General features: G+C 34.2%; 1 protein-coding gene across 1 annotated transcript in view; it reads right to left on the reverse strand.

The window, feature by feature from the left end:
* The window catches only part of DHX40 (DEAH-box helicase 40), a 37,453-nt gene extending 18,913 nt beyond the window's left edge, over positions 1 to 18,540 (reverse strand). The window contains exons 1-10 of the mRNA XM_016143407.2: positions 18,288 to 18,540; positions 17,292 to 17,459; positions 16,124 to 16,269; positions 14,540 to 14,659; positions 14,117 to 14,344; positions 13,839 to 13,905; positions 12,755 to 12,886; positions 4,124 to 4,223; positions 2,473 to 2,559; positions 2,156 to 2,338 (exon numbers count right to left, since the gene is read on the reverse strand). Coding sequence (XP_015998893.2) covers positions 2,156 to 2,338; positions 2,473 to 2,559; positions 4,124 to 4,223; positions 12,755 to 12,886; positions 13,839 to 13,905; positions 14,117 to 14,344; positions 14,540 to 14,659; positions 16,124 to 16,269; positions 17,292 to 17,459; positions 18,288 to 18,399 — 1,343 coding nt within the window. The 5' untranslated portion in view covers positions 18,400 to 18,540. The remainder of the gene's footprint in view (positions 1 to 2,155; positions 2,339 to 2,472; positions 2,560 to 4,123; positions 4,224 to 12,754; positions 12,887 to 13,838; positions 13,906 to 14,116; positions 14,345 to 14,539; positions 14,660 to 16,123; positions 16,270 to 17,291; positions 17,460 to 18,287) is intronic.
* Positions 18,541 to 23,239: the final 4,699 nt, after the last annotated feature.

Genomic DNA, 23,239 nt, shown 5'->3' on the forward strand with positions numbered 1-23,239 from the left:
GATTCTTGCCCACTGTTCTGGCCTATTGAGATCACTCTAATTCTTGGTTTTAATCATCTACTGATTAGATATCAAGACATTTTCCAGAAATCTGATAAAGAGTGCATTATCTTTATTTAATATTTTCATTAAAAATGCTCATTAGGATAGAGCAAAGTTCAACATACTACCAGTAAAACCTCCACCTAGACTACACTAAGCAATTAATCAATGCTTTCTGAATTAGCTATTTGGCAATTATACACTATTCAGTAGTACTGTCATCTCCTTATTCACAAAGATGTCAAATGTGATCTTGTTAAATAAATACTGTGTTGAAAACAAGAGACGTTAGGTTATCATTCAACAAATTCTTGTGCTGCGCCCATTATGTAGATGGTCTTATTTTCAAACTGAAAAGGAAATGGTTTAAAATGACACATTCTTTGTGAACCATTTTGATTCAAAATAATTATTCTAAATCACATTAAATTCTCTTAAACCATTTTCCAGTAAACTATGCAAGCATCTGCTTAGAACCAATGTCAGCCTTACAGTATGGTTGTTTCTAGAATTTCCCCTTTTTCTAAATGGTAAGATCAAGACATTTGCATTTCTCACAATTTTCTGATCTGTTCTGCATAATTTCTCAAAGACAATCCACAATACCGCTGACATTAAATCTGCAATTTCTTTTAGCACCATGGAAATAATGTCGAAAGCCTCAAGACAGACTCATTTTTGGTGGTTAGGTTTTTTCTCATCATTTTCTAATCTACCTTGGCCATCAATTTCTCCTTATCTAGACTTGTACTTATCTTTCCAGCTTTAAAATAATTTTTTTCTTAGGCAAGGCAACCCTTGGTTGACCTCACAGATTGCAAGGACCTTGTCAGCTTATAATCCCTTATTTTTTAAATTCTTTTTTATGCCTACAGCACTTGGTCTTCCTAGGTGGTCTCCCATCCAAGTATTAACCAGGCCCAACCCTGCTTAGCGTCCGAGATTAGACAGGATTAAGCTTATTTAGGGTTGCATGGCCATAGACTAAAATAATTTTTGATGAAGGAGAAAGAGGAAACAAAAATAACTGAAAAGCTCCACTTTCTTTCTGTCACCCGTGAATACCATGTCATCTATCCCGAATACTATGCCATCTATCCCAAATACTGGTTCTATCTCTCCTTATTATACACATCTTAAAGAGAAAAGGGAGAGAAGTCTTTTTCTTTCCCTTTCCTCTAGTTTGGGGGCTTTTGGTACAGTCTAAGTCTGAAAACTTAAGATAGAAAAATGACTCAGTACAAACGATATTAAGAACTTATTGTTCCTATTTTTCTAATATATATTTATTCTTGCTTATATGCTGCTCTGCTATCCTTAGTGAACATTATATTTAAATCTGGGTTCATCTGAAAGCTGTTAGGCCATTTAGATTTCTTTAAATGCCCCTTCTTTTACCTTGGTATCATTTAAAATTGGAATTTCATATACTACATGCTTTCCTCTTTCTAGAATCTGTATTCTCATTTAGAAAATCTCGTCTTATGATAATAACTACTCCCCCCAATTTTTTTAATTGGCTTTGAAATACATATTTGGATGCATTTAGTAATTACTTCCCTTCTTACTATGAATTTAAATATGTAGTTACCTTTGCCCAAGTTCCTGACACTTTTACATTCCCAAACAATTAAAAACAAAAATAAGAACAAGGCTGTACTTTCCTTCATTACTTCCTCTACCATGTATATATGAAATTTTAATTCCCTACAATAATATTCTGTACTGTACCAATTAATTTATAAATTAACATTTAACAGCTATTCTTAATGAAGCAAAAAACTACTATAGAGTATTACTCTGTCTCTTACAATGCATAGTACAATGCTGGCCATACAAAAGATGCTACCAAAAAAAAAAAAAACCCACTTTCTAGCTAGAATTAGGGTCATTATATACCTTTCATAATAGATAAACAGTGGTTGCTAAATGATTCAAATAATATCAGCATGAGGCATCCCAATAAGTCAAGATTAAAATATGAGCAAGGGATAAAATTTCAGTATTAGGGTCTAGTAGGGATGTAGGGATGTCTGAGTCAAATACTTTAAAAGAATTTCTAAAGAATAACCTGACTCCACCCTAACAAATTTTTTACAAGTTGTCTACATACCTTATAACATCATGTATGGCAAGGCACTTTAAGGTCAGAACTACGGACGTCAAACTAGTTCTCTTAATCTCAGGGATCACATGGTCGGGCATACACTGGTTCCAAAAATCTTTACTATAGATTCGAAAGCATTTTCCTGAGGCAGTTCTGCCAGCTCGGCCACTTCGTTGCAATGCCTCACTCCTTTAGAAGAAAAAAACACAAGTTCCCAAAATGTTCTGTGAGTTTCCTAAGTAATTAACTTCCCATCCCCAAACCAACTAGAAATTATCTAATCAACTATTCTTTAAACAAAAAAGCTTGACATAAAGACTTACTTTGAAATTGGAACCACCTCCAGGATGTCCAACCCTAATCTTGGATTGTGATTTAACTGCTTCACAAAACCACCATCTACCACATATCTAAGGAGAATGAAAACAAGTTAAGTCTCTAAAAAATAAAAAAGACTTATTTTCAACCACTTTGGGTTCTCCTTTTCCACCAAACTAACAACTACATGATGACTTTTATGTTCACTGTGGAACTTGAAAGTCAAGAAATTGGAGTCCTCATACATTGCTGGTGGAAATATAAAATGGTTCAGCCAATGTGGAAAATGGTTTGGAGGTTCCTCAAAATATTAAACACAGAATTATCATATGACCCAGAAATTCCATTCCTAAGTACACACCCAAAAGAACTGAAAACAGTACTCAATAAATACTTGTAGACATATGGTCACAGTAGTACTATGAGCACTATGAGCTAAAGGTAGAAACAACCTGAATGTCCACTGCATATTAAGGGATGAATGGATAAACAAATTATGGTACATACATAAAACAAAATATACACCATATTCTCAGTAACTGCTTAAAGGTTATAGGGTTTTATTTTGGGGTGATGAAAATGTTTTAAAACTAGACAGAGGCAGTGGAAGCACAATGTTGTAAATGTATTAAATACTATTTAACAATACACTGTTAAGTGTTAATTTTATGTTAATGAATTTCTCCTTTAAAAAAACAAAATGGAAAGTCACCTCTAGACCATTCTAACAGGTTCAGAATCTAATTCCAACCATCCTTTAACAATAATATTTTAAGTCAATTAAATAGAGAATAAGTCAAGTAAAAAAAAAATTTAGGAATAGCAGTAAAGTCTATCATTCACTAAGGAAACAGTCTGAAACACACAATTTAATAATTTTGCCTTTGCTGGAAACAGAAAATTGCAGAGGTCAATTTACTCGGGAAAGCTGCTCCCCTAAGACCTTAATGAAACTATTATTTTTAAAGTAAAGGAGAAAAGGAGAGGAAATTAAACTTTTTCTCAGATCTAGGTGATCATTTTACCCAAAAGAAATAATATAGGATTTGGGGGATTCAGGTGCAGCCTTCCAACTGCAGACAGACTTAGTTTAGAACATAAATTGGGTAAAAAATAAATATCCAAAAGGGATGTGGTTCAAGAGCCTGAAAAAAACTTCATACTGGCTATCAGTCTAGATTTAAAATTTCCAAGTGTTTCTCTACTATATCTACTCAAAAATTTCATGACATCATTATGTTAAAAAAAAGACCTGCATCATAGGCCATTTCACAAAAAGGTAAAAAGTGAGAACAGTAGTTTCCAATAAACACGTCGATATATAAAGCTTACTCTACAAAGTGTAGCTGCCAGGTGAGAAAGGAATATCAGATGATTTTAGGTATATGCTGGTAATGGGAGGATAGAAAAACAGATAGTAAAACCCATAAAACACTATGCATACTCTTAAATATGGGAAGAGAAAGCTACAAATTGCCAAGTACGAATAGCTAAAAAATGTAAACAGGAATATATCATGTACACTTCTTACTATTCCATACTAATCAATAATTTTTAAAAGATGGTAGAGAGGAGAATTAGGAGAGAAGCAAACTCAATGTTTTATGATTAGCTAAGCGGCTTCTCTGGCTTTAAAAGAAATTTTAAATGTTGTACCTGATTCCATCTATTGTTAAAGATGTTGCAGAAATATTGGTGGATATGACACATTTTCTAATTCCAGGTGGAGGTGGCAAAAATATTCTCCTCTGTTGATCTAAAATACATTTAAAGAGAAAATACTAATTTATAACATGTATTTGTCAAACTTGTTTTGAAAAACTATTTTCTTTTCCTTAAAAGATATATTTTTTCACCTCTTTAGTTATCTTGAATTCAAAATATTAATCGCAAGAACTACTTTTGCCTCACCTTTCACTGTTAAGATTTCTAGGTCCATGGAATCACAGATTGCTAAAACAAACCCTACAGCAGAGTCTTTTATGTAGGTCATAGTTCCCTTTGAGCCTATTATAAAACTGTGGACCTCTTCTTATTAAAGGCATATATATACACACAAAAAATTTTTCCAAACAATTTCAGGGTGTTCAAAGACTCTCTGAAGCTCATCCATAGATTACTAATTAAGGACCTCTCTCTGCCTTAAAGATTGATTAGCTAAGAGGCTTTTACTTTTTCTGTATCATGACTACCTCTCTAAACAAGTAACACCACACTCATTTCCACTATCCACACATTCTGAAGAGTGGGCTCCAATAGCAATGCTTGTAATATGGTACCTCGCTCCTCTGGCCATAGTTCATGGTACCAAAAATAAACATCTCTCCAAGCTGGACCAATCTGATTGTCCCATGAATCTGGAATAGGTCCAAGAGATGCTCAATTTAATTAGGCTAGTTCTTTGCAAAATAACCCTGTGAATCATAGTAAAGTGACTAATGTACATAAAGAAGAGAAAGCTAGTCTAAAGAGAGAAAAAAAAAAATCAGTCATGAGAGTTGAAGAGAGTATTCCTGGGTTCCAGGCATTTCCCAGGCTTTAAGAGGCCTGGGTGTACAAGTAGAAGGAAGGATTTGACCAGACTTCCTCTACTGCCAGGTTAAGCAGAAAACTGAACAAGAGAGTTAAGAATATCTACAAGGAAATGATTACAGTATAAGTGAAAGGAAATAAGTGAAGGCTGGAAAAGGACACGTCTCAGCGCATTTTGAAACCTGTTGAATTAGGAACAGTACCGCGAGTTGGCAGAAACAGGAAGTAATCATTAGAAAGATGTTTAAAACTGAGATCAGAAATCATGGTAATGACGAAGTTTAGGACATAAGCTTTTGAATGAGTGGCTGATGTGGGATGAAGGAAGAGATCACTTCAGCCAAAAGAGGTCAAGTAACTTCCAAGCAAGGGATTCGGGGGGATTCAGGGAATCCTCCATTTCAGTGATCTCCATGAATCAGGAATAATCGTTCCAGGAAGTACACAAATCAATCTATTGGGGGATGAAAAGAAATTATTAGCATTCCTATTTATATTTTCCAGAACATCCTTTTAAATTTTTATCATATGTGTTTATATTATACATTTCATATTAGAACAGTAAGTACATATACATTTTTAAAAGAAAAAAATTTAAATGCCTTGGCTGCATTTTATTTCCATGAGATATACCCATATTTGTGTAGAAAATTCACTTTTTCTACTTGAGCAACCTCAAGTTTTCTTCTTTTCGGCAGCCAAGAAAATCCTAACAAAACCTGTTTTTGAATAAAGTACAAAGCATGTTTTCAAATAAAATCTTACAAAAATCCATATATTCACAACATATAAAATGGACAAAAGTTCAACTAGTATGAGAGAGAAAAGGAATTGCGCAATGAGCACTTTTAAAATCACAGAACTAGACCAACCATCTATTTTATAGATGGGAAAACTAAAGCCCAAAGATCAAGTGGCTTGCCCACACAGACAGGCAAATTAAAAAAAAAAAAAAAAAAAAGTTGAGTAATACTGTTATTCTTCTACATCATTCCAAAATTAATTTCGCAAATGAAAAAGTACTAGAGAGGCAGCTTATAAAAGACACCTGTAGAGAAGTTTGATATAAAAATAATTCCAAAAAGGTCTATTTCTTTCAAATTCAAAGAATATGGTGAAAATCGTGTTAAAAATTACTTTTTAGTAGTTCTTAGATTTAAGTAGATGGTTCAAAAGAATGTTATACTACTTTGTAATTCAAATTACATGCTTATACATTTATTTAATGTCTATTTATTCTACTACAATGTAGCTCTATGAAAAAAAGAACTTTTTGTATACAAGACATCACCAGTAAGTAGAATAATGCCTGGACCAAAGAAAGTGCTCAGTAAAGTTGAAATGAATTAATAAATTAAAAATGTATTAGATAAATAATAAAGATCTTTCTACCTTTAAAATTCCACATTACCCTCGAAATTTACATATCTAACAAAAATGTCCTTCCTGAACGTATTCATCTATAACCAAATCTGTTTTTCAATCAACCCATTTATAAAAGTACCTAATTTGTTTTAGTCTTTAGTTTAAGCAAAATTTGTTTACATTTACCATTTTGTTCATTATAATCAATTAAAAAGTCTTGAAACTGCTGTTTTGATAGGACTCATGTTTTTTTCACATTTACATTTTATCCACACACTGTAGCACCATATTACACAAGTATAAACAAATGCCAGATTTATGATTTGGAAAAAATTAAATACATATATTTTAAAGCATGTTCTCACTCTCCAGGAAGGAAAGGGGAAATTGAATACTTTCATTAAGATGTAGTAACTCTCCTGATTACTTGCATTCCCTGACTTTCCTACCTAAGAAAGATTCTGATATACTTTATCCCATCTATCCCAGTACCCAATAAGATACCTAGATTTTATAACAGAAGAAAATGGGCCAAAAGGCAGAAAAAATATTCCAAAGTCTACCAAGAATTAAAGATATCGAAGACAGACCACTTAACACTCTTAAGAGTAATCCTCTTTAAGATATACGTATATGACATTTTATATATTAAGGCCAACTGAAACTTCCTCATAAAATTTCTTATCCCAAATTATCCCCAAAAGATCCCAAAGCAGAAATATGTTAGAAAGAGAGAGAGAATAAAAGAAACATAACTTAAAGCAATATACAGAAGCTGTCAATTAAAGGCGGGGAAAGAGGACGATTTTGGAGCAGAATAAAGAGGTAAAACACTACTCAGCTCAAACTGCCCTACGAGTGATTTCTGGGTGAATCCAAAATATCTTGGGAATGCTCACTAACACAGCCAAAAATAAAATTCTTGACATAGAGCAAAGTTTTGAGATAGTCAGTAAAGAAAATTGAAAAAGTTAAAGTAACTAGAAAGAAGCTAAAAAATATGGAATATAGGTAATCCAACATAAGAATAATTGGCATCCCTGATGCAGAGAAACCAATAATTAGGCAAATGTTATATTCGAAGACATAATACAAGAGAATTTCCCTGAAATAAGAAATTGAAACTGCAGATCAAAAGAGTACATCAAAAAAGTTCATTTTGTTTGAAGTTGTGTTTACATAGGCATGTACATTTGTCAAAACTCACTGAACTGTGATGCTTAAAATGGGCATAGTTTATTGTATGTAAATTATCTCAAAAAAATTGATTTTTAAAAAGAGCACATCAAGTTCTAGGAAATTTGATTATAAAACACTCAACACCAAAAAATATCCTAATTAAAACTATTAAACATTAAGGATAAAAAACAGAAATTTTCAGGCAATCAGACAGAAAAAGCAAATCACTTACAAGGAGGGGAAAAAAAATCAGGCTGGCCTCAGACTTCTCCGCAGCAACATTCAATGTCAGAAGACAACTGGAAAACGTCTACCAAGTTCTAAGGAAAGAAAGTGTGACCCAAGAACATAAAACCCAGCCAAGATGTAGTTCAACTATAAAGGCAAAAGCCAGACATTCTCAAACATAAAACAATAAAACATGACACTCAAGAGCCCCTCTATTAAAAAAAAAAAGTTAAAATCTAGCCAATATAAAATTAACCAAAAGTAACTTAGGAATAAACAAATCATGGTAAAAAAAAAAAAAATATATATATATATATATATATATATATGGTAAAACTGAATACCTCTGAATTATGTAAAGATAACAAAAATTAGATGGAGAGGCTAGAAAATAGTAAAAATACGTAAGTTCTCATCTTTCCAATCAGAGAATCAACAGATATGATCTCTAATCAATTATTTGACAGCCTAAAAAGATATTAACTTCAGCTTCTTAACATTTTTCATCTTTTTAAACTTTAAAGCAGTATTTTATAAAATGTGATTAAGATCTTCTTGAAGTTTGACAATTCTTTCAAGTAAATTCAAGTAAAATACCTTTTTAAAAAGCAATAGTATAATCTCACTTTTAAAAAGCATTTCTATCAACCTATTTACTTATCCTTTTATATGTATACACATGTGCATACACATAAACCTGAATAATGGTTTTGCTAACATTAAAGATTATTTAAAGAATGGTTATTTCTGGATGGAGGAATGTGGGGTGATTCTTTACTTTTACCTTTTTAACTTTGTACACTGCTTGAATTCTTTATAATAAAATTATAATTTTTCCTCAATTGAGTAATTTTTCTTTAAAGGAAATTAGAACAGATTTTTCTTTAATAAAAATGGAGCAAAAACTAACAATGTATTAATTCTTCATAGTGGGAAATTGATTTTTTTATTTTTTATACTTTTAACATTTTACAAAGGGCAAAAAGAAAAACATAAAAGGGCACTATGACATAATCTCATTTTTCTTTCAAAAACTAAACAATAAAAATTCATTCAAATGTATAAAAAAAGTTCAGAACAACATACCTGGAAACATTAATAGTGATTATAACTTAACCATATTAGTAGGATCTGAGTAAGTTTAATTATTTTAATTACTTTGCTAATTTTATTTTATTTTTTTAAAGTACGTATTTCCTTACAAGACAAAAAAATTTTTCCCATTTGAGAAGACTCCACATAAAAGTAGGAGTTTTTATGTGAAGCTCAGTAGCCTTTTTCCTCCACAGCTTTAATCTTAACATTTAAGGAAACTATTGTAGACAGAGTCAAATTCTAAGTACTTGCCATATTGAGGTAATGTCTTTGTTTTACAAGAAGAAGAAATGAAACTATTTTGGGACTTATGCAATAATCTAAATGAGCAGTTTTTCCTTTTAAAATGTTTTACACTAATTCGAGGTAAAGCTCCTTTCCTTTTCTTCATGTATTCTGGAAGCACCATGTATTCTTTTATCATCTACTACTGAATAAGTAACCAGTTATCAAATACAGATTTACCATGTGTGACCTCAAGAACATCATTTAGCCTCTATCTATAAAATAAAGAAGTCTAATTATGCAAAAACATATACATGGGTATATGTGCGTTTTTCTAGAGAAAGAAATTGTGACAGAACATCATTTAGCCTCTATCTATAAAATAAAGAAGTCTAATTATGCAAAAACATATACATGGGTATATGTGCGTTTTTCTAGAGAAAGAAATTGTGACTTTCATTACCATTTTGAAAGAATCTGCAACCCTACCCTCCAAAAGAGGCTAAGAAACAATTACTTTCAGTACTAAAATTTTCTAATTCCATGTAAACATTTGTCACTTATATAGTAACAAATTTCAGTTCATAAATTTTGTGGGACTCAGCTTTCCCTAGATCCATGACAAACCTGAAGAACTGCAATACCTTGAACCAAAGAAGAAAGTCAAAAGAGCAAAAAAGTTTGAGGGAAGCAAGAACAGGATTCTAGATATAGTGTTTGATGCAAAACATTAACAGAATGTCCCTCGAAAAATAAAAAATCTGGAACTCAGTTTAACAATTATTTAATCAGGACTTTTTCAACATAATGTATTTGCCCTTAAGAAGTTCACAATCTCATAGAGGATGAGACGACCATAACGCGAGGGAGAATGTGTTAAGTGCCACAAGAGGTACAGCAAAACACATGAGGTTCAAATGAAGAAGAGATCAAAGCCAGCTGTGAGGAGGGAAATCAGGAAAGGTTTTTATGGAGTCCATGAAACAAAATAGCAGGATTTCAGCCAGTGAGAGGGAGGAATAAAAGGGAAAGGAGGAGTTCAAGTTAAGAAATAGCAAACACAGTCACAAAAAAAGATATGGGAGGAAAAGGAATAAAAAATACCATGAACATTTCAAGCTTAAGAGAACATCGTGAAGGCTGGGGGTTGGGAGAGCTCAGCCCGGGAAAAAGGATCTGTAACCTTGGCAGTAGAAAGGATGCCACAGTACCACTTGACATTTGACAGATGAGAATTTCTTACATAAATTAAAAACACATTTTAAGATGTCTCTTTAAAATAGTCACTCTCATAACTAACCCAGAAATAAGAGCAAATATAAAATTTTTACTTATCCACTAAACCTAGATATGGGTCATTTTTGAACCTCCTTCACTACAGGCTACAAACAGGAAACTCTTCTTCCCTTTCCTCAGTCGTAGATTCAAGTTTCTGTTCCTGAAGCATAACAGGAAATAAAGGAAATAACATAACAGTGTCTCCCCATCACCCTAAGTAGCAATAATAAAGAAAATAAGTGCTATATTATATTAACTAGTATTAAAAAGAAAGTCTAAGATCCAAGGAACCTGACACACTCTCTCTACTTCATCCAATTCCACCTTCCCATTACTCAATACCTCATCAGCTACACCTGAATGCCTCTTTGCACTGTTATAAACTGCTGTGATAAATTATTATTATGCTCATAGTAGATCACCAGTAGCCCTTGGAACCAGGAAAAAAAAAAAAAAACTAAAATAAACAAAACCCTTCGGTAATGGCTCTAATCACAGTCAGTGCCATATCTTTACCATTCATACATATATACCATCACAGAAAATCGAATATACAAGGAATTAAGGCTAAAACCAGGTTAAAGTCATGCTGGAAGGATAATGAATGCCAAGTTATTAAGTTGGTATCTTAATTCAGTTGGTAATAAGGAATAGCTGAAGGTGCCCAACAGGAGACTGACACAATCAGAGTTGTGCTTTTGGAAGATTATGTAGGATAGTAACTTTGTTAACAACTCAGGAAAGCACACTGAGGATTCCAACTCTAATAGAGATAAATAAAAAGGAAAAAGAAGAATGAATGAGCTGGTTAAGATGTGAGAGTAAAACAAAACCTGCAGGAGCTGCCACTCGTTTGGATAGAATGATCTAGGGTGGTAAGATGCAGACCAGAAAGCCCTGTGAGAAGACCCAGGAAGTCTAGGCCAGAGGAATGAGTCTGAACTAGAGACAGCTTTCAGGACTCACCCACTTAGAAGTGACAGGTGAGTCCTAGGAGCCAATGTCACCAAAAAAGAAAATTCTAAGAAAAGAGCAAGCTAAGAATGAAACCTTGGGATATAAATATTCACATGTAGAAGGGAACAACAACTAGGGAGGGTGGGAAGGCAGCAGCCTTAGAGAAAGACTGGTCAGGAGAACCAGATAATTAAATAGTATCCCAGAAGACAGCATTTCAGGGAGACTTATTATCATCACAAAATCAAAATACGAACTAATGGGAAAAAAACCAGCCATGAGATTTGAGAAATAGATTACTAGCAACCTCTAATAGTTTAAAAATTGGATTTCAAGACATTAAACAAGAAGCAATAGCAAATACCAAAGATTATTTTCAATGTGGCAGTAAAAAGAATGAAATTATTTACTTTATATAGAAAAAATATATAGTTAATGGTTAATAAAGCATCTGTAATGGTTTTAAATTACCTAATCAGTTACAAAGTAAATTCTAAGAGTCAGTGGATTAAATCCCTAGGAAACAATGAGAACTTTAAATATCTAATAATAACCCTAAGAATTCTCTTTAAGATATAAAAACCTAAAAATAGATTTCAATAATGAGCAAAGGCCTAATATCATCACAAAAGAGATTTCCAAAGTAGCATGTGGTCTATAGTTATTTAACCAACATAGATATTCTTGAACTTCTTCTGTTAATATAAGAACCACTTACTCAAAAAAAATAAATAAATAAACATAAAACAGAAAAGTATTTAAATGCTTTTTACATTACATTAAATGCTAATCCCAATTAAACTCTAAATAGGAGACTATGGTTAATTTCCCCTTGAGTTTTACAAATCAAATTCATAATAAAATAGTTTTATGAAACAAATTAAATCTCATTAACAACATTCATTATGAACAAATATCAGAATAGGAACTTACAACTGCTCTTTGAATTTACAAAAAAAAATAGCATTATTCTTGAAAAGTAGACTAATAAGTGGCTACTTAGGAAAAAATCCAGTGTTCCATCTGATATAACTAAATATGTATGATTTATAGAAATTGTGTGGCATGGCAAATAAGGTTTGACTTATGGTACTACTATCAAGAAATTATAGTCCTTATTTCAAAAAAATCACCAACACTATTTTTGTTCTCCTGGGAGAAGACATAGTCCACTCTTAACAATACTAAAGTGTCCAAGGCTTTCGAAAAAATGTGAAGACTTCAAGAAAAAAAATCACCTCTCTCAAGGGATACTCATTTTCTTAATGTTCTGTTTCATCACCTCGGTGTTAGTTACAAAGGTGAGTTCAGTTTGCAAAATGCATTGACCTAAACACTTAGGATAAGTATACTTTTCTGTAGTTATGTGATTACTCAATAAAAAGTTTTTTTAAAATCAAGTCAAATTTTCCATTCGTGAGGAATTACCTGTTGTCATAGATCCATAACACGGCAGTATTAACAAGCCATCTAGAGTGGTATCTTGAACATCATAATCATAATCAACAGACTCTGCCATCTGAAAAAGTAACTCGCAACTTTTTTCTATTTCAAACTGACCTAAAATGAGGGGAGAAAATAACATCAGCAATTGAATAGCAAAATATGAATTTTTTAAAAAGCCTTCTAGATTAAAATCAGTTTTGCATAATAGTTATTTTAAATCTCTCATCTGATCTGAAGGAGATGAACACATAAGTTGTACCAAATCTCAACAATACAATAAAAAAATAGAACACAAGTTTCACAGGAATTTAAATTTCTAAAGGAATAAAAATGTTTATAATCTTCAAGCCTTTCATCTTAACATGGTATTTGAGGAAGATGCCGTAAAGTTCATCATTAAAATAAGGGAATCTAATGCTGAAGATAACTGTGTTTAGATAGATTTCAAAATACTTAAGTAACCTCAAAAGGGCAAAGAGTTTGTATTAATGTCTCACTTCTGACATCAGTACAAAGCAGAGTAGGAGGTGAGTGATGAAATGACTCATTTCTGTTAGTAGGATGCTGCTACTTGAAGAACCAAATTAATTTGAGATTCAACTATTTTTGACCTCCAAAAAAGTCTTGTCTATGAGACATAAATTCCACATCTTACGTACTGCTACCATACGGTATCATCTCACCATTCGAAGAAGAAAGGAGCTGGTTCCAGGATGTATTTTGAAATAATGGAATTAACCATTCAGCTCCAAGACTGTTTAGTGTGGTAATACCTCTATATAAGACAGACTAATAAAGAGATTAATACTTTACCATATAATATCTTTCTACTAAAAAGTCAGTGTGTTTTAGATATGTCTAACTAGTGAGGCTGGCATTTTAATGGCAGTGTAGAATTATCTTATATACCTTACATAAGATATAAAATCTAAAGCTATTTAAATTATCATAAAAAGCTAGGGCAACATTGAGGAGAGCCCAGATTTCCCAACAAAGAGAACATTCTATTGTGGTGCCATATCCCTTCTTATAAACAGTAAAATTAAACCTGATACTGAATGCTCACCAGTCAGAAAGACCAAGATGTCTCCAGCCATTTCATTCAAATGGATATCCATGGTCACTTTCACAATCTAAAGCAAGGTATACAAACATAACATACTAGTAGAAATACAATTACCTCCCACCTCTACCTCCCCTTGTTCCACAAAAAATTTGGGTCTTAAAAGTCCTAGAATCTAAGAGGGCTACCCTTAAAACAATGGGGAATAAATGCATTATTAAACTACTCAATCGACTAGAATCACAGATATAAAAAAGTCAAAAAAGGATGCCAAGTAATACCGCCTGAATATATGCAGTATTTTCTCTGTCTCGTGGGCCGATCAAATTGCAGAATTTTTCTCTGACTGGATAAAGCCTTCCAGGTATATCAAATATTGGACAATTTCCAAAGAATGCAGAGAGCTTGGCTAATTCCATAGTTGCTGACATCACCACGACCTTTAAATGCTCCTTCCTATTAGGAGATTTCTCCTGAAATAGCTTTTTCAATAAACCAAATAAGATGTCCTGAAAGAAAAGTAAATTTGTAAGAAGTCACAAGTATGCCTAATAACCAATTTATTGTAAATATTTTCCTTTCCTAACCAAGACTTCCTATTTCAACAGATTATAATGTAATCAAGAGGAGGCAAGTCTCTATATCATAAAAAGCTACCCTAAAGTAATCTGTCTAATAAATAACCAATATATTAAAATACTTACTGTAGTTAGAGTTCTTTCATGGGCTTCATCCAAAATAATGACACTGAACTTGGTAAGATTTGGATCTCCCAGAATATGTTTCAACAAACATCCATCAGTCATGTATTTGATTGCTGTTTCCTAACAGTCAAACAATATAGTATATCAATTTATATATATATATATTATCACAGAAATTCACTCCTGCTTCATAAACTAAATTCCCCCAAATGTACAGACATTAAGTGATCGAACTAACACGACTGAATAAAAGAGTATATGAAATAGTCTAATAACAAGAATCCAAAGCATGATACTTGTGATGTGTACAGAGATGGGGATGAGGAACTAAGGTAGATGTTCTGGGATAAAGCAAAAAAAGTGACCAATAAGAGTCAACTAAGCGGGTGAAAAGTGCTAAGATAATAAAATGGTTTCAAGTGAATAAGTTGTGGTTAACAACAATGAAATGGGATTCATCTCCCTATTTCAGCCACTATTTTAGAGGACTCAAGAGAGAAGGTAGAGGAAATGGTTACGTGTACAATTTCCTTTCACTCTCTTCTTCCCTGCTCATTTTATTTTTTAAAAGTATCTGTTGACTACTACTAAAACAAGATGAGAATAAGGTCCAATGGCTAGGAGTTAACAGTAGTGATGTCCATAAAACAATGGAAGAAAAAAAAAATCCACAGCAGTTGACTCCTAGGAGGGCAACCACAGTATTTTGGGGAGTCACTCTGTGCCGCAATTAATGGCCATTTCTATTAAAGACCAAATGTAAATCAGGGATTGTTTTGTATCTGGAATAGGATTAAGAAATCCTAAGAGAATATAAACTGTAACTATAAACTACTAAAAAGAAAACAATTTTAAATTTGTTAGTACCATGAATATAGAAGATGCTCAATATATAACACTTTTTATCTGACTTTGTTAATTATCAGTTTTCCACTGACTTCAAGCATACAAACATACAACATGGATGAACCCTGAAAACATTATGCAAAAGGAAATAAATCAGACACAAAAGACAAAATATTTATGATCCCACTTACATGAGACAGGCAAATGCATAGAGACAGAAAGTAGAATAGAAGTTACCAGGGGCTCAGGAGAGAAAAAAATGTGGAGTTATTGTTTAACAGATACAGAATTTGTTTGGGATGATAAAAATGTTTTAAAAATATACAGTGGTGATGGTTACACACATTGTAAATTCATGTAATGCCACTGAATTGTACACCTAAAAATGGTTAAAATGGTAAATATGGTTATGTATATTTTACTACAATAAAAACATTTTTAAATACAAATGTAAGTTACATGTAGGATTCTTACAACTGAAAATCATAAAATCCTAAGAATCCTAAGAAAAATAAACATAAATGTCACTTTTGAAGCAATTGAAAAGGGAGAAAATAAGTTAAACATTAGATACTCCAAAGCTAAAAAGTTAACAATGGGCAACAAAAATTAATTTTAATCTGAGGCTTTGTTTTGTTAAAATATAAATGGAATTTCAAAGTTAAAATCTTTCATAATTTCCTCCACTCATTCTGTAAGTTTACAGTACTTAAACAAATGCGAACAAAACTTTCGTACCTTAGAGCTGCAATCATCAAAACGAACTTGGTATCCTACTTTGGATCCCAAAGTGCATTTCATTTCTTCAGCAACCCTCTGAGCAACTGATATGGCAGCTACTTTTCGTGGCTGAGTCACACCGATCATACCATGTTGTGAAAATCCTATAAAAATCAGAGGTAAAAAACAAAAATGTGAACAGTTACTTCCTATCAAAACTAAATTGTTTCTGGTCAATCAATACAAACTGTTCAAGTGTTTCCAAAAAACCCTGCAAATTAACAACATTCTGTATTACATTTGCATCATGGAAATTTAAGTATTAACTGAAAATGAGAATATATATTAATAAGCATTCAAAATGCACATGTTTTAATTAGGTTTTTTCCCCAAGTCCAGTCTAAAAATTTACTCTAAAGAGTAAGCCAAGAATTTGTTAGAAGTCCATAAAATTCCCCACACTTTCTAAACTAGATTTACCCTTGCCACAGAAGCTTAAATGTACCACCTTTCATAGATTTTATAGGCATTTTTTTTACCATATTAAATATCATTGAAAGAACGATCTGTCTTACAATTGATGGCATTTTTTCTTTAATAGCATGTAAATAATGGTACGTCTTAATAGATGGTTTCTTAAGTTTGATGCAGTACATTAATATAAACTAAGAAATTTTTGTTATTTTTATATGAATAATGTCCAATATAATTTTGTTCCATACCAACCTTCCAAAAGTTTTACCATAATGAAATGAAAGACACTTTAAGGGTAATTTGTAAGCTGGCTTGGTGTTACCAGAGTCAGGAAATATTTACCTGATAACATTATGGAGAAAGAACCAAGAAATATTAATGTCAGCAACAGATATCAATAAATTCCTTCTCCCTGAAAATTATTTCAATACCCAATGGTTAAAATAGTCTATTGCAAGACAAACTTATTCTATAGGAAAGAATATCTACCTATAATTCTATTTGGGATTATTGTGGAAATTAAAATAGAAAAACCTCCATCTCAATTACTTTCTGAATCTGAAATAAAACCATAACGAAGCAGGGAAGATGTAGGGAGAGTGTGCCAAAAGAAGAATTAAGACTGTAAAACAAATGGTGGGCATCTGTGCAATACAGAAGTCCTATAGCCTTTAAGAGGATATTTTTCAATATTATCCCAGAATAAAATTACCTGCTTCATATAGATATTTTGGAAGTTGAGTGGTTTTACCACTTCCTGTATTTCCAGTAACAATAAGGAATGAATTGTCCCTCACAGCTTGAATAAGCTTTTTTCTTTGTTTTTGGATAGGAAAAGTTGGAGTAGTTCCTCCCTCCTGTGATGTGCATCCTTTTTCTTCTGTAAAAAAAAAAAAAATTGTGAAATTAAAAGGTCTGTAAAGATATCTCTGACTCAATTTCCCAGAAATGAAAAGAGAAAAACAAACTAATTTTAGGGCTGGAAAAGATCAATTCTCTGACTTCTCCATTAAATCGCCTATGTCTAATTTGTAAGTAATGGTTTATAAGCCCTGAATAACTTTTTAGTGAAATCGAACAAATTGAGCATTTGCCTAACGCATGGCTCAGAGTACCTGACAAAGTAAGCCTAGCACAAGGCAATGTATATGCAAAGAATACCTACAAAGAAGCACAAAATCTAATTTTATTAAACAATAGACCAAGAACTAGAACATAGCAGAAAACTCTCAGCTGAATTAAAAGCCACCTGTGTTTGCTTCAGATTCACGGTTCAAGTTAGGTCCCCGTTCAGAATTACTGATATCCCAGAAGGCCAAGTGGTGGGTAACCATGGAAACTGGCTCCTGGAAACTAGCTCCCTCTCTTCCGTACCCAAAGGCAGCTGGCGGCCCGGCGAAGGGGATGGGAGGGGGATGGATGGGTAGAGAACAAAGGCTTTATGAGCCTGTTTAATAGCACAGCGCGTCAAGAAGTTGGGGTTCACTTTTTTGCCCTCCTGCAGGGTTTTCACCCAACTTGGGTCTGGGACCGCCCCCCTCTAAACCAAAGTGCTCATTGGACGCAAAGTTCGCCTCTGGCTTGGAGGGCAAGGAGAACGCTGCGGCCTCCTTTCCACTCTTCTCTATCTGTCCAAGGCAGACTTTTATCCCCCTAAATCCCCGTGCCATAACTCTCGCTGGCCTCCGTGGCGTCCCGCGGATCGCACCTCTATCAGCGATGGAAACACCCGAAGGCCGCTCTTCCTGGGGGTCTCTTGACTGCTCACCCTCCTCCTGCCGCCTTGGCGCCCTGCCCGCGACAGCGGGAAACCGGGACATAGACCCGGCCCGGAGCGGAGGTGAGCACGTCCACCGAACCGGGGAGATGGGCGGGGAAAGGCGAAGACGCGCCCTGATGACGTTGAGGTGTTTACTTCCGCGCGTGCGACTCGAGGCGAGGGGCGGAGGAGCGGTTTGTTGACGTGTAGCACGGTGGCGGGAAAGCTCCCCGGCCACGAGCCGAGGGCCCATCCCCAGGGGTTTCCCGCCATCTGCCTGTGTGCCGGTTTGGGATAGCGACGAAGCCATCCCACAGTGGGGTACGGAAGGGCCTCCTCCTCGTTCAATTCTTGTGCGCAAAAGAGCCAGGCGACACCCCTTTTCTCAGCCCAGTGGTCACAGCACGCCTATTCTGCCTTCACACGCATCTAACGTGATGTGACCTTTTGCCAAGAGCGGGAACCTTCCCAGAGTGCGACGTTCTGCAAAGTTCTCGCCTTGCTCGTTCTAAAATAACCTGTTCAAGGTACACAGCTGCAGAGTCGCAGAGCTTCTAGTCTTGTGTGCAAAACGTAGGTCCACTCTACGCCGTTCATTTTTTTTAATAGGACCCTATATTTTAATTTATTTTCATGTTTATTTTCTTCCCTTGATCCTCCAACTGGACACGAGGGCAAGTGGGAACTTTAGAAAACCATGGTATACTTAGAGCCCAGCAAAGCCATTCAAAGTGGGTCGTCAATATTTGTTGGATTTGCTGGGTGGATGATTGAAGTCTTGGTTTCCAGAGGGATTAAGCTTTCTTTCAATGGATGTAGATTCCTCGGAAACCACAAGAACTGAAAAAATTAAATAGATATACAACTATTAGAGATAGGGCTACTTTTCAGAAAAGGTCCTTTGGGGAGTAGATCTTTCTGTTATAGAACTTTACCGTTTTGTGAATAGTGTCAGTGTAACAAAATCGATGCAAGAAGACTGTTTCTTGGACTTTTCAACTGTTTATGCTGTTGGAACTAACCAACACTGCCAAAGAAGACAACTCAAACTTGTCGTTTTGCCATTAACTAAGGTCTACTACTCTCCTTTCTGACCGGGCTTCAAAAAAATAACATTGGACCCCAAGATTTTTCTGTGCTCATTAAAAATGTACTTACACCAACTCCTTTTAAAGTGTACCAATTATGTAATAACTATGTATGGTGTCAGATGGGTACTGTAAGTCATATAAAAGTCAGATGGGTACTGTAAGTCATATAAAAGTCTAACCACTATGCTACACACCTGAAACCAATAGGGAATGTCAACTATAATTGGAATATTCTTTAAAAATTTAAAGATCTTTGCCAAAAAATACGTAAATGAATGAATGTTCCAATAAACTACATTTATAGAGGTAAAAACACAAAGGGACTAAAAACGTCTCCTAAAATGCAAGTTTGTCAAATTTTTTTTGTTGAATTTTGAATGACACCAAATTAAGTGCAACTTAGTAACAACTTTATATCTTCAAAACCTTTGTTTTACAGGAAAAAATCTGGTACTAGGAAAACATCCCTATCCATAGTTCTCTCATCCATTAAGGGAATCTCCCAACCTTCTGGTTTCTGTTAGAAATTCAAAATATTACAAATCAGAAAAACCAAAAAGAGCAAAAATACATTTCTATTATAGGCAAGGTATTGTTGAGTACAGGGCAAGGTATGTCAGTATAGGGCAACTATATCAGTGACATAATAAAGTCACTTTCTGAGAATAGCAGAATCATGTTAGACCAATGATAGTTACCACTTTTTGAGCACTTTGTAATCAAACATTTAATACACATCTTTTTCATTTATTCCTCACAAAAACCTAGAGAGGTAGGTGTTTATTATCCCTGATTTTCACATGTGAGAATCAAGGCTCACATGCTTACCTGAGACAACAAAGAGATAAAAGGACCAGAGTTCAAGCCACACTAAAAACCACTATACTGTAATGGGAGATGGAATTATCTAAATCTTTGTGCCTAACATAGTATTTTCTCCCAATCTTGGTTAATCAACTATTATAGAATGACCCCATTCTTGTTTAAGAACCATCTAATGAGAGTATCCAGAACTAAACCTGCAAACCAAGAATGAAAAAAAAAGAAAAAGAAAACCTTAAATGTTTAACATTGTTGATTTTAAAATCAAGGACATTTAAAACATGTTACCATTAATAACTATGTGCTGCAGGGCTATTCCTAACTAAAAGATCAACAATTATTTCCTGCCCAGTGAGTTTACAAATTACAAAGGCAAACAGGATACAAATATAGAGTGAAAATAGAAAATATACAAGTTGAATTTGAGAAGAAAGGTCATCGTTTCCAACAACATCGAGTCAATTTCCTGTTTTCTTTGTGTAAGAAGAAAAAGTTAAAAAAAAATTGTATGTAAAGAAGTACGAGATATATGAACTGCACCTTGCTGCTATTACTTTATAAGTAGCCTTTCAAGGACATTTTTCAAATGTCCTTGAATCCAAGTGATCTGTTTTTGAGCATCCAAAACACTGGAAGGAGGCTCAATATTAAAGATTGATAAAAATGGAAACAAATGTTTGTTTGTTTGTTTGTTTGTTTGTTTTTCCACTATGGCCCCCAGCCTGTGCGATTAGAATTTCCCAGAGCCAGTAGCATCTTTGTGTTCTCCCGGGTCAGGCCTCCCGAGCTGACCAGCACATCCAGCGACTGTGCCTTAGGCTGGGTTCTTTTGACTCAGGTAGGCCCCGCTGCCATGTTCTCACAGGAGAGGCTGGAGTGGTAGGTGCGTCTGCCTGTGGTAGCTCCTACGCTCAGACGTGCTGTTGTGCAGTTTGGGAGTTTTTTTCGTTGCATTTTAGATGTTCGGCTAATTGTTGTTTCGCGGGGAGAGCTCTGGGAACGTCTCTCACTCCGCCATGTCTCTGACATCACTCTCCAGAAACGAAATTTTAAATCCTCTTCAGAAAAGAAAGGACAGCATAGAACCACTGTTATAATTTAAGAGCAATAACTAGAGTGAAAGGAAAATTATCCACGAGTTTAATACAATAAAATCCAGAAAGTTAAAAAAGTTAGATGAGCGGCAATATGTAGAAAGTTAATCATAACAGGAAGTCACATTGAGTGATAGTATAAAAGTACATGAATTTTTTTTAATTAATGAAGTTGACCAAAACAATAGTTGTCTTGATAAAGTAATCAGAGAGAAGCCAGGTTATAAATAAATGAGAATTAGAAAACAAATTGAAAACGTACTTAATGCATTTGGAGACGTCCGGTTACAATCAACTAAGGTAAACGAAAGGAAGAGAAGAATAGCAAGAAAAACATGCCACTGCACAGTGTACATATGATGATTAAACAAGACTTGGTCAATAAAATTATTGGGGTACAATTAGAAGGTGTGTTTTGGAGAGTTAGAACACAGAGGTACTAATGAGGAAGAAAAAATAAGTTCACATTTTGAGAAAGGGTGTAGGACTAGAGGAGAGAAAACAAACTTTTAGTCAACGTAGGTATTATAAATCTACATTTGTGGTATATTGTATTCCAAAATATGAATCTGATTGTTTCTCTGTATTTCCCTTCCCTATTTCTGTCTTTCCTGTAAACCAAGGGCCTTTCTTCCACCCGGGCTCTCACCAGAGCAGAAACAAAGATCCAAGGACACTGCTGACCTAAGGGCTAAGCCCGGAGCCTCCTGTGCATGCTTGAAGAACTGGTTATTTCCTCTCTAAGATGGATAAGGCTGCCGAGAGAAAGGGCAGAGAGAAGGGAGAATGAAATGAGAAAAAGAGGACTGATAAAAGGAACAAGGAGCCCCACAGCAGGAGAAAGGAGATTTTTTTTATTAGAAAGTTCTAATGGAAGAATTTCAAGAAGATGAGCCATCCTCAAGTGTGGACGACTCCTCCTTGAAAAATAAATTAAAAAACCCAAACTTATGACCCATTTGCCATTTAGCAGTCCTGATACATGCAGGCCTGGCAAGAAAGGAAGGGAAACTTGTACATTCTGGAGAGAATGGAAGCAGGAAGAGGAACCACACTCCCTAAACCAAATGGAACTAGACAGAAACAATTGGGAATTTTTTCTCAATGAAGTGGTGTTGAACTCCATGGCACTGTCATATATTCTGTTAACATGCTTCTGAGATGTTATCAATTTGGAAATCTGGAGAAAAAGAATTAGTCATATAATAGAGCTTTGAAAAGTATTCACCTTTCAGACCAAAAGTAAAAGACATCATTATCACACTTTCTTCTCTTTCTTTTTTAATCTTAGGTTTCAGGTGTCCAAATACTAAGATTGGAGTTTGTATCACAGGGTCAGTCACCAAACAGTCATTTCATTCATCAATGATATAATTTAATTGAAAGGTTAGTAAATATTGAGACACTTCTAGCCATTGTCAATGAAAACTGATGCTTTACACATATGTATGTGATCTTGAATAAATGTGTGGAATTTCCATTATTATATTAGTAAAACAGGGCCACTTTCAAATGAAGGCTCAATGATTAATTTCCTACTCATTCATTCACGTATTCTCTCAGTATTAGAACGCACAGTTCTTACATGCACCCTTTTAAATAGCCATACAGAGACATAAAAATATGTGTAAGATAATCCTTTAATGGCATTATATGTATTTAAAGGGATAAAATATTTAGAGGAGGAAAAACTAGCTAGAGTGATCAGGGAAGGCATTTGAACTGAGCTTTGAAAGTTGAGAAGATTCCCATAAATGCCAGAGAATGAGTCTAGATAGAGGAAATCTCACAAATGCACTAATAGAGTGGTCGAGATATTGTTAATTAGGGATTATTGAGAAAGCTGCAAAATTAATGTTCTATCTCTGGTGATGGTCTCTGTAAATCTTTCACT

The sequence above is a fragment of the Rousettus aegyptiacus genome, unplaced genomic scaffold, assembly GCF_014176215.1.
Source record: "Rousettus aegyptiacus isolate mRouAeg1 unplaced genomic scaffold, mRouAeg1.p scaffold_m13_p_6, whole genome shotgun sequence".
Lineage (NCBI taxonomy): Eukaryota > Metazoa > Chordata > Mammalia > Chiroptera > Pteropodidae > Rousettus > Rousettus aegyptiacus.